The sequence below is a fragment of the Xyrauchen texanus genome, chromosome 36, assembly GCF_025860055.1.
Source record: "Xyrauchen texanus isolate HMW12.3.18 chromosome 36, RBS_HiC_50CHRs, whole genome shotgun sequence".
NCBI lineage: Eukaryota > Metazoa > Chordata > Actinopteri > Cypriniformes > Catostomidae > Xyrauchen > Xyrauchen texanus.
The window spans coordinates 2156901-2170564 of NC_068311.1; the positions used below are offsets into that span (position 1 = coordinate 2156901).

The following is a 13664-nucleotide window of genomic DNA, read 5'->3' on the forward strand; positions in this document are numbered from 1 at the left end:
TGTTCTTGATGAAGTTCATGTCAGAAAATGCTGATTCACATAGATAGGTAGAACCAAACAGGCTGGCAACCTTCATAGCTGCTGTACACACACACACCACTGTACTTCTCTGTGTCAACAAGGCACCAAAAGTTTGGTGCAGCCTTGTAGGCTTTGAGGTGGAGGTCATTTTGCAATGTTATGATTTCAATCTCCACCTGTCCAGCATCCAAGTTGAACGTTGTACTTAGTTGCTCAGCGAAGCTTGTTGTGTCCACATTCATGAAAGGATTGGAAATGAATGATACACATGGCTCAAGCTGATCTAGGTCACAAAACCTATTCTCAAACTCTTGCCCAAGTCTGTTTATGACTTCATAGTACTTGTCTGCAACTTTGTCAAATGTATCAGATGCAGAAGCATTGTCTTTCAGCACTGACTGCACAGAGGGAAAGTGCAGCACCTTTTTCTCTGTAGATCCAGAGAGAAAATGTTCATTTTGGCTTTAAATGCATTTAAAGCACTTATCATATTAACAACATTCTTGCCTTTACCTTGCAGCTCAAAGTTTAATTGGTTTAGTTTCCCAGTAATGTCCATCAAAAATGCAATGTCAAGTGTCCACTCTGTGTCCTCTAGCAGTGAGACGTCTTTGCCTTTGGACTGCATGAACTCATTGATTTCACCCAAAAGTGACAAAAACGAAGTAAAACTCGTCCTCTGCTGAGCCATCTGATTTCTGTGTGTAGTAGCAGGTCACCATATTCAGCTGCCATCTCCTCCAATAGCACTTTGAAAATCCTGTGCTGTTTTGCTTTGGAGCGGATATTGTTTATGATTTTCACAACGGGAGTCATCACGTGCCCAGAGCCGATCACTTTGGCACACAATGCCTGCTGGTGAATGATGCAGTGGTAATGCAGAAATTTTGGGAAGTCTGGGTCACCTTTACAGTGAGCGATGAAACCTGCATGTCGGCCAATCATAGCAGGAGCCCCATCTGTGGTCACCGCTACCAGCTTTTCCAATGGTACCTTTTTCTGCACGAAAAACTCCTTCACTGTGTTATAGATGTCATCTCCCCTCGTAGTTGTCTTTATGGGCAGTAGTGTCAGGAGTACTTCTCTTGTGGAGAAATCTTCAAACACCATCTGGATAAAAACCATCAGCTGCGCTGTGCTGTCCACGGACTCGTCGCACTGGATGCTAAACCACCTGCACCTCACCAGATCCCGGTCCAGCTGATCGACCAAGTTACTGGACAAAGCTGACACTCGTCTAGCCATCGTAGATGCCCCCAGTTGGACGTCGGAGAGAGTGGCGATTACATCGCTTCCATATTTCTCGTCTTTAAGTACAGTGTTAGCAATTATCATCATTGCTTCTTTGACAACTTCTCCGTCTGAAAATGCCTTCTTCTTCTTGATCAGGAAATGCGTAGCTCTAAAAGAGGCTTCGGTTGCTTTTTGTGACTTTTTTGCCGGCCTTGTGAAAAAAGCTTGTTGCTTACCCAAAGCTGTCTTTAGCTCAAGGGCTTTTTCTGCCCGTAGTGCGCTTCCCGGTGGGTAGTTAGTAGTTTTTGTGATTCGTAGTAAAGTGTCTCTCCACATTTTGCCGCTTTGCCGTTGCCACAGTCGCTCCGCATATAAGACACACGCAGGTTTCTTTCACAGTCGTAAAAAAGAACTCCCGACTCCCATTCATTGTGAAAGTGATATGTTTTCTTTCTTTTTTCTGCCATGTTTTTGGGGTAAGAAACTACGTTCAGCGCCAATCTTCGCTGCGCCCTCTAGCTTAGCCTACTCTCCACGAGCACTGTATTGTCACACGCACAATACTGACTGAACTGGAGTACATCAGAGTTCACCTAAACTTATCTAAACTTCATGTATAAGAAACATATTTTTAAGATATTTTAATTTTTTAAATCTATATAAATGCAAGTGTGATAAAAAAAAAAATGAATAGCAACAGAATAAAATAAAATTTTATACGCAGCTGAGTTGTGCTATTTTTAGAACAGGCCTGCGGGCGACTCATGTGGTCTTTGGGGGCGACCTGGTGCCCGCGGGCACCGTGTTGGTGACCCCTGATATATAAATTACAAATATTAAAATAAATAAATTAAAAGATACATATATATATATATATTAATTACAAATATTAAAATAAATAAATTAAAAGATACATACATACACTCACCTAAAGGATTATTAGGAACACCTGTTCAATTTCTCATTAATGCAATTATCTAATCAACCAATCACATGGCAGTTGCTTCAATGCATTTAGGGGTGTGGTCCTGGTCAAGACAATCTCCTGAACACCAAACTGAATGTCAGAATGGGAAAGAAAGGTGATTTAAGCAATTTTGAGCGTGGCATGGTTGTTGGTGCCAGACGGGCGGTCTGAGTATTTCACAATCTGCTCAGTTACTGGGATTTTCACGCACAACCATTTCTAGGGTTTACAAAGAATGGTGTGAAAAGGAAAAACATCCAGTATGCGGCAGTCCTGTGGGCTAAAATGCCTTGTTGATGCTAGAGGTCAGAGGAGAATGGGCCGACTGATTCAAGCTGATAGAAGAGCAACTTTGCCTGAAATAACCACTCGTTACAACCGAGGTATGCAGCAAAGCATTTGTGAAGCCACAACACGCACAACCTTGAGGCGGATGGGCTACAACAGCAGAAGACCCCACCGGTACCACTCATCTCCACTACAAATAGGAAAAAGAGGCTACAATTTGCAAGAGCTCACCAAAATTGGACAGTTGAAGACTGGAAAAATGTTGCCTGGTCTGAGGAGTCTCGATTTCTGTTGAGACATTCAGATGGTAGAGTCAGAATTTGGCGTAAACAGAATGAGAACATGGATCCATCATGCCTTGTTACCACTGTGCAGGCTGGTGGTGGTGGTGTAATGGTGTGGGGATGTTTTCTTGGCACACTTTAGGCCCCTTAGTGCCAATTGGGCATCGTTTAAATGCCACGGCCTACCTGAGCATTGTTTCTGACCATGTCCATCCCTTTATGGCCACCATGTACCCATCCTCTGATGGCTACTTCCAGCAGGATAATGCACCATGTCACAAAGCTCGAATCATTTCAAATTGGTTTCTTGAACATGACAATGAGTTCACTGTACTAAAATGGCCCCCACAGTCACCAGATCTCAACCCAATAGAGCATCTTTGGGATGTGGTGGAACGGGAGCTTCGTGCCCTGGATGTGCATCCCACAAATCTCCATCAACTGCAAGATGCTATCCTATCAATATGGGCCAACATTTCTAAAGAATGCTTTCAGCACCTTGTTGAATCAATGCCACGTAGAATTAAGGCAGTTCTGAAGGCTGAAAGGGAGTCAAACACAGTATTAGTATGTGTTCCTAATAATCCTTTTAGGTGAGTGTATATATATATATATATATTAATTACAAATATTAAAATAAATAAATTAAAAGATACATATATATATTAATTACAAATATTAAAAATAAATAAATTAAAAGATACATATATATATATTAATTACAAATATTAAAATAAATAAATTAAAAGATACATATATATATATATTAATTACAAATATTAAAATAAATAAATTAAAAGATACATATATATATTAATTACAAATATTAAAATAAATAAATTAAAAGATATATATATATATTAATTACAAATATTAAAATAAATAAATTAAAAGATACATATATATATATTGATTACAAATATTAAAATAAATAAATTAAAAGATACATATAGATATTAATTACAAATATTAAAATAAATAAATTAAAAGATACATATAGATATTAATTACAAATATTAAAAATAAATAAATTAAAAGATACATATATATATTAATTACAAATATTAAAATAAATAAATTAAAAGATACATATATATATTAATTACAAATATTAAAATAAATAAATTAAAAGATACATATATATATATTAATTACAAATATTAAAATAAATCAATTAAAAGATACATATATATATATTAATTACAAATATTTATCTTTCTCCAAATCTCACAGTCTCACTCTCAACATTGATGGTTCACCTATCCACCCTACTCCTGTTGTTAAAAACCTTGGCATTTTGCTTGACTCCACCCTTAGCTTTGATCCTCATATAAAATCACTCACTAAGACTGCCTTCTTTCACCTCTGTAACATTGCTCGCCTCCAACCCTTTCTCTCTGCTAGTGATGCACAGATTTTGGTAAACTCCTTCATTATGTCCCGTCTTGACTACTGCAACGCACTTTTCCTTGGTCTCCCTGCTAAATCACTTAAAAGGCTACAATATATTCAAAACTCGGCAGCCAGGCTGCTCACCCGTACCAAACGATCAGCACACATCACACCCATTCTCCAACAACTCCACTGGTTACCAGTTCCATCCCGGATCAAATACAAAGTACTACTACTCACCTTCAAAGCCCTCCACAACCTTGCTCCCCCCTACATCCGCGACCTCCTGACCCCGTACACTCTTTCACGCTCACTGAGATCCTCTGACCAAAATCTCTTGGCTATCCCTCGCTCCAGACTTTCAACCCTGGGTGGCAGGTCCTTCAGTGCATTGGCCCCCAAACTCTGGAACAGCATCCCACAACCTCTTCGTGACTGTGCTTCTCTTCCTTTCTTTAAAGCACATCTCAAAACCTTTCTGTTTAATGATCATTTCTCCACAACAAACTCATAGCATCATACAGATAACATGTCTTTGTTGAATTGTTTTGGTTTGTTTGCAGTTGTGTTTCATTGCCTTTCCACTATGTAAAGCTGACCTTGGGTTTGTGAAAGGCTATATAAAATAAACTTATTATTATTATTATTATTATTAAAATAAATAAATTAAAAGATACACATATATATATATATATATATATATATATATATATATATATATATATATATATATATATATATATATATAGATTGTGAGATTCAACCTTTTTTCTTTCAGTTTAGGATTCAAAAGTGTCATTGACAGAAATAAGCGGTTATAAATGATTCCACGTTTAGGAAGGCATCGCCCGTGTTGCTACTTTAACGTATGCATCAGTTAAACCCCTAATTGCTCGTCAGTGGCTGATGAGAATGAGGCCTGAGGACTGAAGTGATTTCATCAGTATCTGTGTTAGAAAGACATTAGACGGGATTCGGTCCAGACAATGTCAAGCCTTTGATTCTCAGCCATAGCAAACATGTTCAACACCAAGAGACCAGCACACGTCTACAGCAGAGCTCTGATGTGTATATACAGTCTGTCACGTATAGATGATTGAACGCCCCTTTTTTCCATGAAAGAAATGAAGTTCTGATGACATGAATTATGAATGACTCCACCAGCACAGAGTGACTTTGAAATATCATTTTGAATTAAATTATTTCTATCTTTTTAGAGATCAGCAGTGCACGCCTTACTTGTAAAAATGATCATTTTTGATATCAATAATTACATTGTCAGTAGTGAAAAATATATTCCTGATATCAACAATTGAATTACTTTAATTTGGTTTTCACTGTAGTGGATTTGCTAGTAATAAGATTGTGTTTTTACTACTGCCATTGTAATTACTGATATAAAAATATATACATTTTACAAGTAGTTTTAGTCTGTTTTTTAGTAAATTTAATAACATTTTTGATGTCAAAATTGTTTATTTATGCAAGTAAAAATCATTTTTATTTTTTATTAGTGGCATTTTTTACTGATATAAAATAGCAAATTTACTAGTACTATTTTAATTAGTTTTTTATTAGTTGAAATGTAATTTTTTTATATCAAGAATGTGTATTTCTGCGAGTAATAAGATCATTTTTAATATTGAGGCATTACTTTTTACAAGTGCACATTTAAACACTGATATAAAAATAACACTTTTACTATTAGTGTTTCAATTTGTTTTTTATTAGTTTAAATTTCATTTTTGAAATCAATAATGTTTAATTTGCAAGTAATAAGATCATTTTTAATATTGATAAATTAGTTTTTACTAATGCTGTGTATATTAAATATATGATTATTGATATAACAATAGCAATTTTATAAGTAGTTTTTACTAGTTGAAATGTAATTTTTATATCAAGAATGCGTATTTATGCAAGTAAAAATCATTTGTATTTTTTATTAGTGCCAGTTGTTACTGATATAAAATAGCAATTTTACTAGAAATATTTGAATTTGTTTTTTTTAGTTGAAATTTAATTTTTGAATTTAAGAATATGTATTTCTGTGAATGACTTTTTTTAGATTTCTTTATAAAAACTAGCACTTTCACTAGTTGTATTTTAATTCCATTCCTGATATGAATAATTTGCATTTTAACTTGTGAATATTTAATTTTTTTTATAGCTATCGTTCCCACCCTGTAGTTAATGTAGAAAGAGTGTGATATATCGGTGTTGTTAGCGCATCTCCTTAAAATGTTTTATACCTGTAACAATTATTACCATGCCCAACTTGGCACTAATGTAAACAAATGCTGCGCAAACGTAATCTGGCCAGTTTGTACAGGCACATTCTGTAGACAAAAATACTTTCAGTACATTTTTGTAACGTTTAATTGAAATGCACATAATACGTTATTTAAAAACGTAAAGCATTGTGAAAATGTTGCAGTTTGCTCTGGTTTTGTTTTGGTAGTAAAACTGTTACATTGATGTTTTGAGGCTACTTAAAGAAAGCATGTTATGTTGCCAAAACGTTGTTTTTGCTGGTGTAAAATTAAGCAGTATTTGCGACTTAAATGTCTCTGGCGATAGTCAGCTTCAAAATCATCTCAGTGAACCGTTCCCCTCTCCCACCCATAATTCTCCTCTCGTCTCGCTCTGTCGCTCAGTGAGGTCTCTACCATTGACTCCGATTTAGCCTCTGTACCTTTTAACCTTTAACTGACAGACGGAGCAGTTTGTTACAGTGACCCATGACCTTCAGGACAATCTCATGCATCATCAGCGGCTGAGAACGTCCCGCTTTACAGCCAGCAGTCAGAAATCAGGTGCCAGCCTTGCCAGCTGTGATCTGAGGTGTTTCAGTTAGAGCTTGTTTCTTAAACTCTGGCCCGGCTCAGATTGCGTACTAAGGAACCGAGAGTAAATGATGTTGCACAACTCCCAAAGGTAGCAACAACAGAACCGCTTGAAATGGCGGAAGGCGAAGAGCACATAAAGCAAGTTAATACAAGCGGTTTTGTTCATTTTTGCATTCAAAAGTGACGGTTCAGATTTTGCCCTGAAATTATAACATTTTCATGAACTTCTTGCATATATTTTTGTTTACTCAAAAAAAAGTGTCATTTCCAGCACATGGAAATTATATTTGTTAAATTTTTTAAATAAAAATGGCTGACTTCTTTGTCTTGCTAAGGCTGATTTTGTACATTTGATGTATCCTAAAATACACACAATTAAATCATATTTTCACACTTTTTATTTGGCAAAATTACAGCTTGATTGGAAATGTAAGCGCAGCGTAGTTCTAGCGGGAAGACTAGCAGCTGTACGTCATCGCACCATTAGCGGGGTAACTCCTAGCCAATCACATGTAAGCCTTTGCTTTATAAGTCTGCTCTCAATCACATTGCAACCTCCACCACCCCAGCACCACCTGTTGAGCCCCGTCCCACACGGGGGTAGGCTCCTCGCCCCTGCCTCCTATCTCCGGCAGGATATGACGGTTCCGAGTACAACTTCTTCAGACCGCCAGACTCGGCATACGCTAAAGCGAGACATTACGCGAGTCGTGGGGTGCGTTCAGTTCCACACGCCAGTGGAGGCCGGTCAGTGCCACTTCATCCACAGTCAGTTCCTTGGCGGAACCATGAGCATCATCATCGGCGGAATAATCGTTTCATCCGTCCTCGTCTTCATCATCATCCTCATGATCCGATAAAAGGCATACAGTGGGGTTGGCGCGGTGAAGGCGAAAGCTCGCGGTGGCATGCACGAGCACCCTCAGACAAATGGAAGCAGACTCGGGCATTCCGGTTCGAAACAGCTGCTACATTCACAACCGAGCTAGCAGCTGTACGTCATCACACCATTAGCGGGGTAACTCCTAGCCAATCACATGTAAGCCATTGCTTTATAAATCTGCTCACAATCACATTGCAACCTCCACCACCCCAGCACCACCTGTTGAGTCCCGTCCTGCACGGGGGTAGGCTCCTCGCCTCCTATCTCCGGCAGGATATGACGGTTCCGTGTGCAACTTCTTCGGACCGCCAGACGGGGCTTACGCCAAAGCGAGACATTACATTTCTGTTTTATATTCATCAAATAAATGTCATCTTAAATTTCACTACGGTTGTGAGTCTTCCTGATGTGAAACGTGTAATAATTTGTATTTTTATAACGTATTTTCATAGTTTAATATTGAAAGTCTGTGTCTGGGACAAGACTGGTCAGAGTCCGTTTTATCGTGACCATCATATAACAAAAAGTTGAAATCTGTTAGTTTGAATAAAAATGAACCCCCTGGGACGTGAAGTTGCCCAAAATGAAAGACACTTAATGCAAATTTAAGGTAACTTGACTGTCGTTTAACTATTATAAATTATCTTACAGAGTAGCTTGTCATTTCTGGGGATTTCATAAAATATCGATATATATTGATTATTGATAAACACGTTATTTGATCAATACATTTTTGAGGCAGCGACGTATTAACATCAGCTGACATTTAAATTAAAATCCTAATTTGTGTGCTTTCAATTCACTGCCAGTTGCATTACGTTCAATGTATTTTGACGAAATGTCTTTGGGAGACCACAAGGGGGCGATATAACTTTACAGCAGCCGGTTGCGGCATTAACAAGGCATCACATCCACATTACGAGCTGATCGCAGTCCACGGTTACGAATGTTTTTGTACTTCTTCAAGAATGAACAAAGTGGCGCAGATGAGTTTGCAGGTTAGTGTATGAAACTGGTGTAACTGCGCAAACGGAACAATTAGCAATGGCGGTATTTAGCATTGAATAGCTCTTCATTCAAGCTATTTATGTAATTGAAAATACATATGAAAGACACTTAGAAACCATGTATAATCCAGTAATGACTAGATTAAATATGATACTGATTTGGGTCAAATTTAATGGAAAAATATGCGAGTTGAGCTCTGTAGCGCTGCCTCCAGAGGCGGCGAGCCTGCAGTGTTTCTGTACGTACCTTGATCTGGTGTGTGATCTACTTTAATTAACCCTGCCACTCACAGTTTTACCAATGATGTGTTGAGATATATGTTTGCATACTTGAAAACGGCATTGGTCCCAAGCCTAGTAATTTGACAACCTGAAGTTTCAAAGTAGTTTCCCTAGCAACGATGTTAGAGAGAATATTTTGTATACTACAAATTGGGATCCAAAATGACTAAATTACTTTTCTCTTTCCCTGTCCAGGATGATTCCCTCTGCAAGCAAGACGTTCAAGATAAACGATCTGGCTGCTGGTCGCGAGTACGAGCTGTGCGTGTTGGCCGTGTACGATGATGGCATCACATCTCTCACAGCGACGCGAGTGGTGGGGTGTGTTCAGTTCCACACGCCGGTGGAGGCCGGTCAGTGCCGCTTCATCCACAGTCAGTTCCTTGGTGGAACCATGATCATCATCATCGGCGGAATAATCGTCGCATCCGTCCTCGTCTTCATCATCATCCTCATGATCCGATACAAGGCATACAGTGGGGTTGGCGGGGTGAAGGCGAAAGCTCGCGATGGCATGCACGAGCACCCTCAGACAAACGGAAGCAGACTCGGGCGTTCCGGTTCGAAACAGCCGCTACATTCGCAACCGAGCGAGGAACGACCCTGTCGCAGCGAGTCGCCCACGATGAAGGACTGCAAGGCTCTGGTGCTTCTACAGATGGAGGAATCGCAGGAGGAGCTGAAGGTGGAACTCCCGCCACTTTGCGAAGGGAAAGTGCCACCCTCTAGGCGAGCCAGTTTGGGCGGGCCGCCCTCAGACGACACGCAGACGGACAGCAGCCTCACAGGCTCCACCATGTCTCTGTGCCTGATCGGGCCGAGCACCGGTCCGACGGAACCGCTGCGACTCAAGGACAGCAAGGGGGCGCTGACAAACATAAGCCTGCTGCCCAGTGAGCTCGCCCGGACTCGGCACCGGTTCTCGTTCGACGGAGACTATGCTCTGTTCCAGAGTCACAGTTACCCGAGACGGGCTCGAACCCGGCGACACAAATCCACCACGCAGCTGAACACGGACGCGTCGCCCCCTTGCAATCGCAGGGTGACGTTCAGCAGCACAGAGTGGATGTTAGAGAGTACGGTGTGATGGACGACTACACCACATAAACACACGCTTGTGCAGACATGGAAGCCAACTCCTACACACATTTTGACATGTCTATATATAGACGTTGTTGCAGTCTCATATTGATCCCTACATCTGTTTTGACGCTCTGTTTCAAAATCTAGTGAGCTGCCTACTTAGTATTTTAAGGCTTCATTTTCAAGCATAGTAAATATAATCATTTGTTGCATAACGTGAGAAAGGTGCCGATACGCTCATATTTTATTCAGTAATCTAATTAATCACAATAAATCGCATATATCAATACTTGCATATAGAGAAAGGCCCCCAAATAAAGATAATTCAGTATATATTAATTAAACATAATTACATTGATTTAACGTGTTAATTCAGTGCAATTAATTATATATAAAAAATGTAATAATTAATCATGTCCCTGGATCGTAATCCGGAAGATTCCAGAGCAATTCAAGCTTGCCCCCAGGGGGCAGTAAGCGAAACTTCAGCTGTATAGGCAACGAGCAGCTTATACAGAGAGCAAACCGACTCTTTTCAGCAGACAGCGCAACACAAGGACGTATCCACAGATTGATGGAGCACAAATATGTATTTAGGGATCTCAAGATAAATATTATACTATGTTTAGCTTTAAACAGCGACCTAAGAATGGTAAGTTATGACTCGACGCAACCAAAAGCGAGATGCTACAAAAGTGTCTGATGCAGGTGTACTTTGATGCATCCTTATAAAAGCCCTTGTAATAAATCACAGACAAAATTGATTGATGTGAACTTTAGTCCAATGGTTGTCCTATGTTCAATAATATGGTAAATAAAAAGTACTTTCTACACTGTGATTTTAAGTGGACGAATGTAGAGATGCCACTTCTCGGAGCAGGTGGCGTGTTGTAGCGTGCGTTAAAGTAAAGTTACTGTCAACATGCTCAAATTACCGCTATAATACTTTAGTATCAAATCTGCCCACTTTTAACGAAAAATATCAAAACGATTCCAGTCGGTCTCCAAATATTTTTGGGATTGTTTCCATCCACGTATGTTTTTGCAAACTTTGGGATATCTCATTAAAAATGCTGAATGAAAACGCCAAGATGCTAAAAATCTCCAAAATGCACATTTTACGATAACTTGAGGTGGATGCATTTTTTTATTCGATAAGAAGAGATGCACACAAACTATGTTACCCAAGAATTTATATCAAATAAGTCATGTGACTTTGCCTCAACGTGCCATGAGAATACATAATTGGCTAACTATGACCTCGCCGATAAATGCATCTGTTACCGATCGCAAGCATACATGAGGTTCGTGAGAGCGTTTTGTCTGCACGCTCTAAACCACAAGTAGTTCATTTAATTAAACAAAAGTGCCACTGTGGCTACAACCAGGGCTGGACTGGCAATCTGGCATACCGGGCATTTTCTCGGTGGGCCGACGCACTTTGGGGCAGACTGGCCAGGGAGAGAACCGAGCGGGTCGGTGTGTTGGCCGCGAAACGTGCCGGATGGGCCGCAATAAGCAAAAACAAGCCGCCGCGTTACGCAGAACAGAGAACAAAACGGCGCCGCGATATGCAGAAAAGGACAGCGAACACCCCCCTCAACTTTTGGGCCAGTTGCCATGTAAAATCCCGGGCCGATTTCTCTTCCCAGTCCCGACCCTGGCTACAACCATGTGCCATTTTGTGCCAATTGCCCAGAAAGTGACGATTTTGACACATGCTTTACATAATCCAAAACATTTTTGCCGACTTTCGGATTTCCACTTAAAAGAACAACAAGACAGCTCACTAGGTTTTGAAACAGAGCTTGTTCTGTCATATTTTAGGAGCTTTCCTCGCGTCCTCTTTCAGTCCTAGAGAGAGTCAGTTATCTGCCCTTTTCTGTAATGCAGCGGTGCCTTATCAAACACACCAACCAATGGAGGATGCTGCTTCCTGTGGTCACACAAACACATACATCTGTCAGCACTGGTCTTCACGTCTCTGGATAAAGTAGGATGCTGTATGTTGCAATCTTTCCTTTCGTTTATTTTGTTTACAATGTGATGCCAAGGGAGCAACAGGAAGAGGAAGTGACTGAGTTTCATACAAAACGTCGATGATCGCAGTAAATAAACTCATGAGCGTGTGTGTGTGTTTATGTCGAATACTTTTAAAGACTTTTGCACAGAAGACACGAGATGTATACGAATACATATTGCACCAGTCTATATGACAACAAAGAAAAAAAAAACATTTCAAATTAGATCTATCCAAATAACATTTGTTATTTCAGGAAGAACGGACCAGGTTTTGTACGAGGACGTCTCGTGACTGGATGCAGGACTGTTTCTAAACCAGTATTGTGCTAATGTGACTGTATCCTCAAAATTGGTTTTGTATCTGGCTGGTCTAGATGAAAAAAAAAAAAAAAGTTAAAAATTAAAATAAAGAAAAAGACAATTACGACAACAGCGACCACAAATACATATATAAGTATATTAAAAATCTCAGTGTATGTGTTATAAATATGTAAGTCATAAGTGAAATGACTTTTTACGAAACATTTGTAGTGTTGGCGTTTGGTTTTTATATTAAAAGCCACTGTCATCACGAATCCCCACGTTTAGGATATTACAGTTTGGTCCATTCATGCCTCATGATAGGGGATTAAACGTGTTTGTGTGGATTGACTGTAAGAAGTGTGTTTGTCTTTTATTCTTGCTGTTTTCTTCGCACATTTCTAGTATTTTGCATGCGAAAAATGTCGTTAATGATCTACAGTCTACAAAAGCAGCTAACCAATATAAACCAAAATAACTTCCCAGATGAAATCATCGATCTACATTTTTCCTCGCACTACGAAAGCATCTCTCCAGTAACGTTTTTAAATTGTTACGGAAGATTGAATTCCCACCTAACACGCTCTCACAAGAAAATTACAATCTACCGAGGTTTACCCGCACACCACCAAAATGTTGCTGAATCGTAAGGAATTGTACGACTTGGCTTGTACAAAAACGTACAACTTTTAATCCCATAGTGCTAAATAAAGTTAACCAACGAACAATGTTATTTCCATTTTTCGTAAGTTTAGCTCCTATACCAAACCTAAAACTAGACATGATTTTAATAGGAAAATTACTAAAAAGAAAACATTAGGTTTTTGGAATTAGGACAAGGGAAGTGTATTACAGGTTATTGACACAATTAGTTTTGCGTTCTCTCGCAATAGTTTTGAGTTCCCACTTAATTAGATTTGAGTTCCGTCAAATAGTTTTGAGTTCTCTCGCAATAAGTTTTACGTTCCCTCAATAAGTTTTACGTTCCCTCAATAAGTTTTGCGTTCCCTCAAATAGTTTTGCGTTCCCTCGCAATAAGTTTTGCGTTCCCTC

The 13664-nt window shown here is 39.2% G+C and overlaps 1 protein-coding gene across 1 annotated transcript in view; it reads left to right on the top strand.

Annotated features, from left to right (window-relative positions):
- The window catches only part of lrfn1 (leucine rich repeat and fibronectin type III domain containing 1), a 153535-nt gene extending 140589 nt beyond the window's left edge, over positions 1-12946 (top strand). Inside the window, exon 4 of the mRNA XM_052106773.1 lies at positions 9402-12946. Coding sequence (XP_051962733.1) covers positions 9402-10293 — 892 coding nt within the window. The 3' untranslated portion in view covers positions 10294-12946. The remainder of the gene's footprint in view (positions 1-9401) is intronic.
- Positions 12947-13664: the final 718 nt, after the last annotated feature.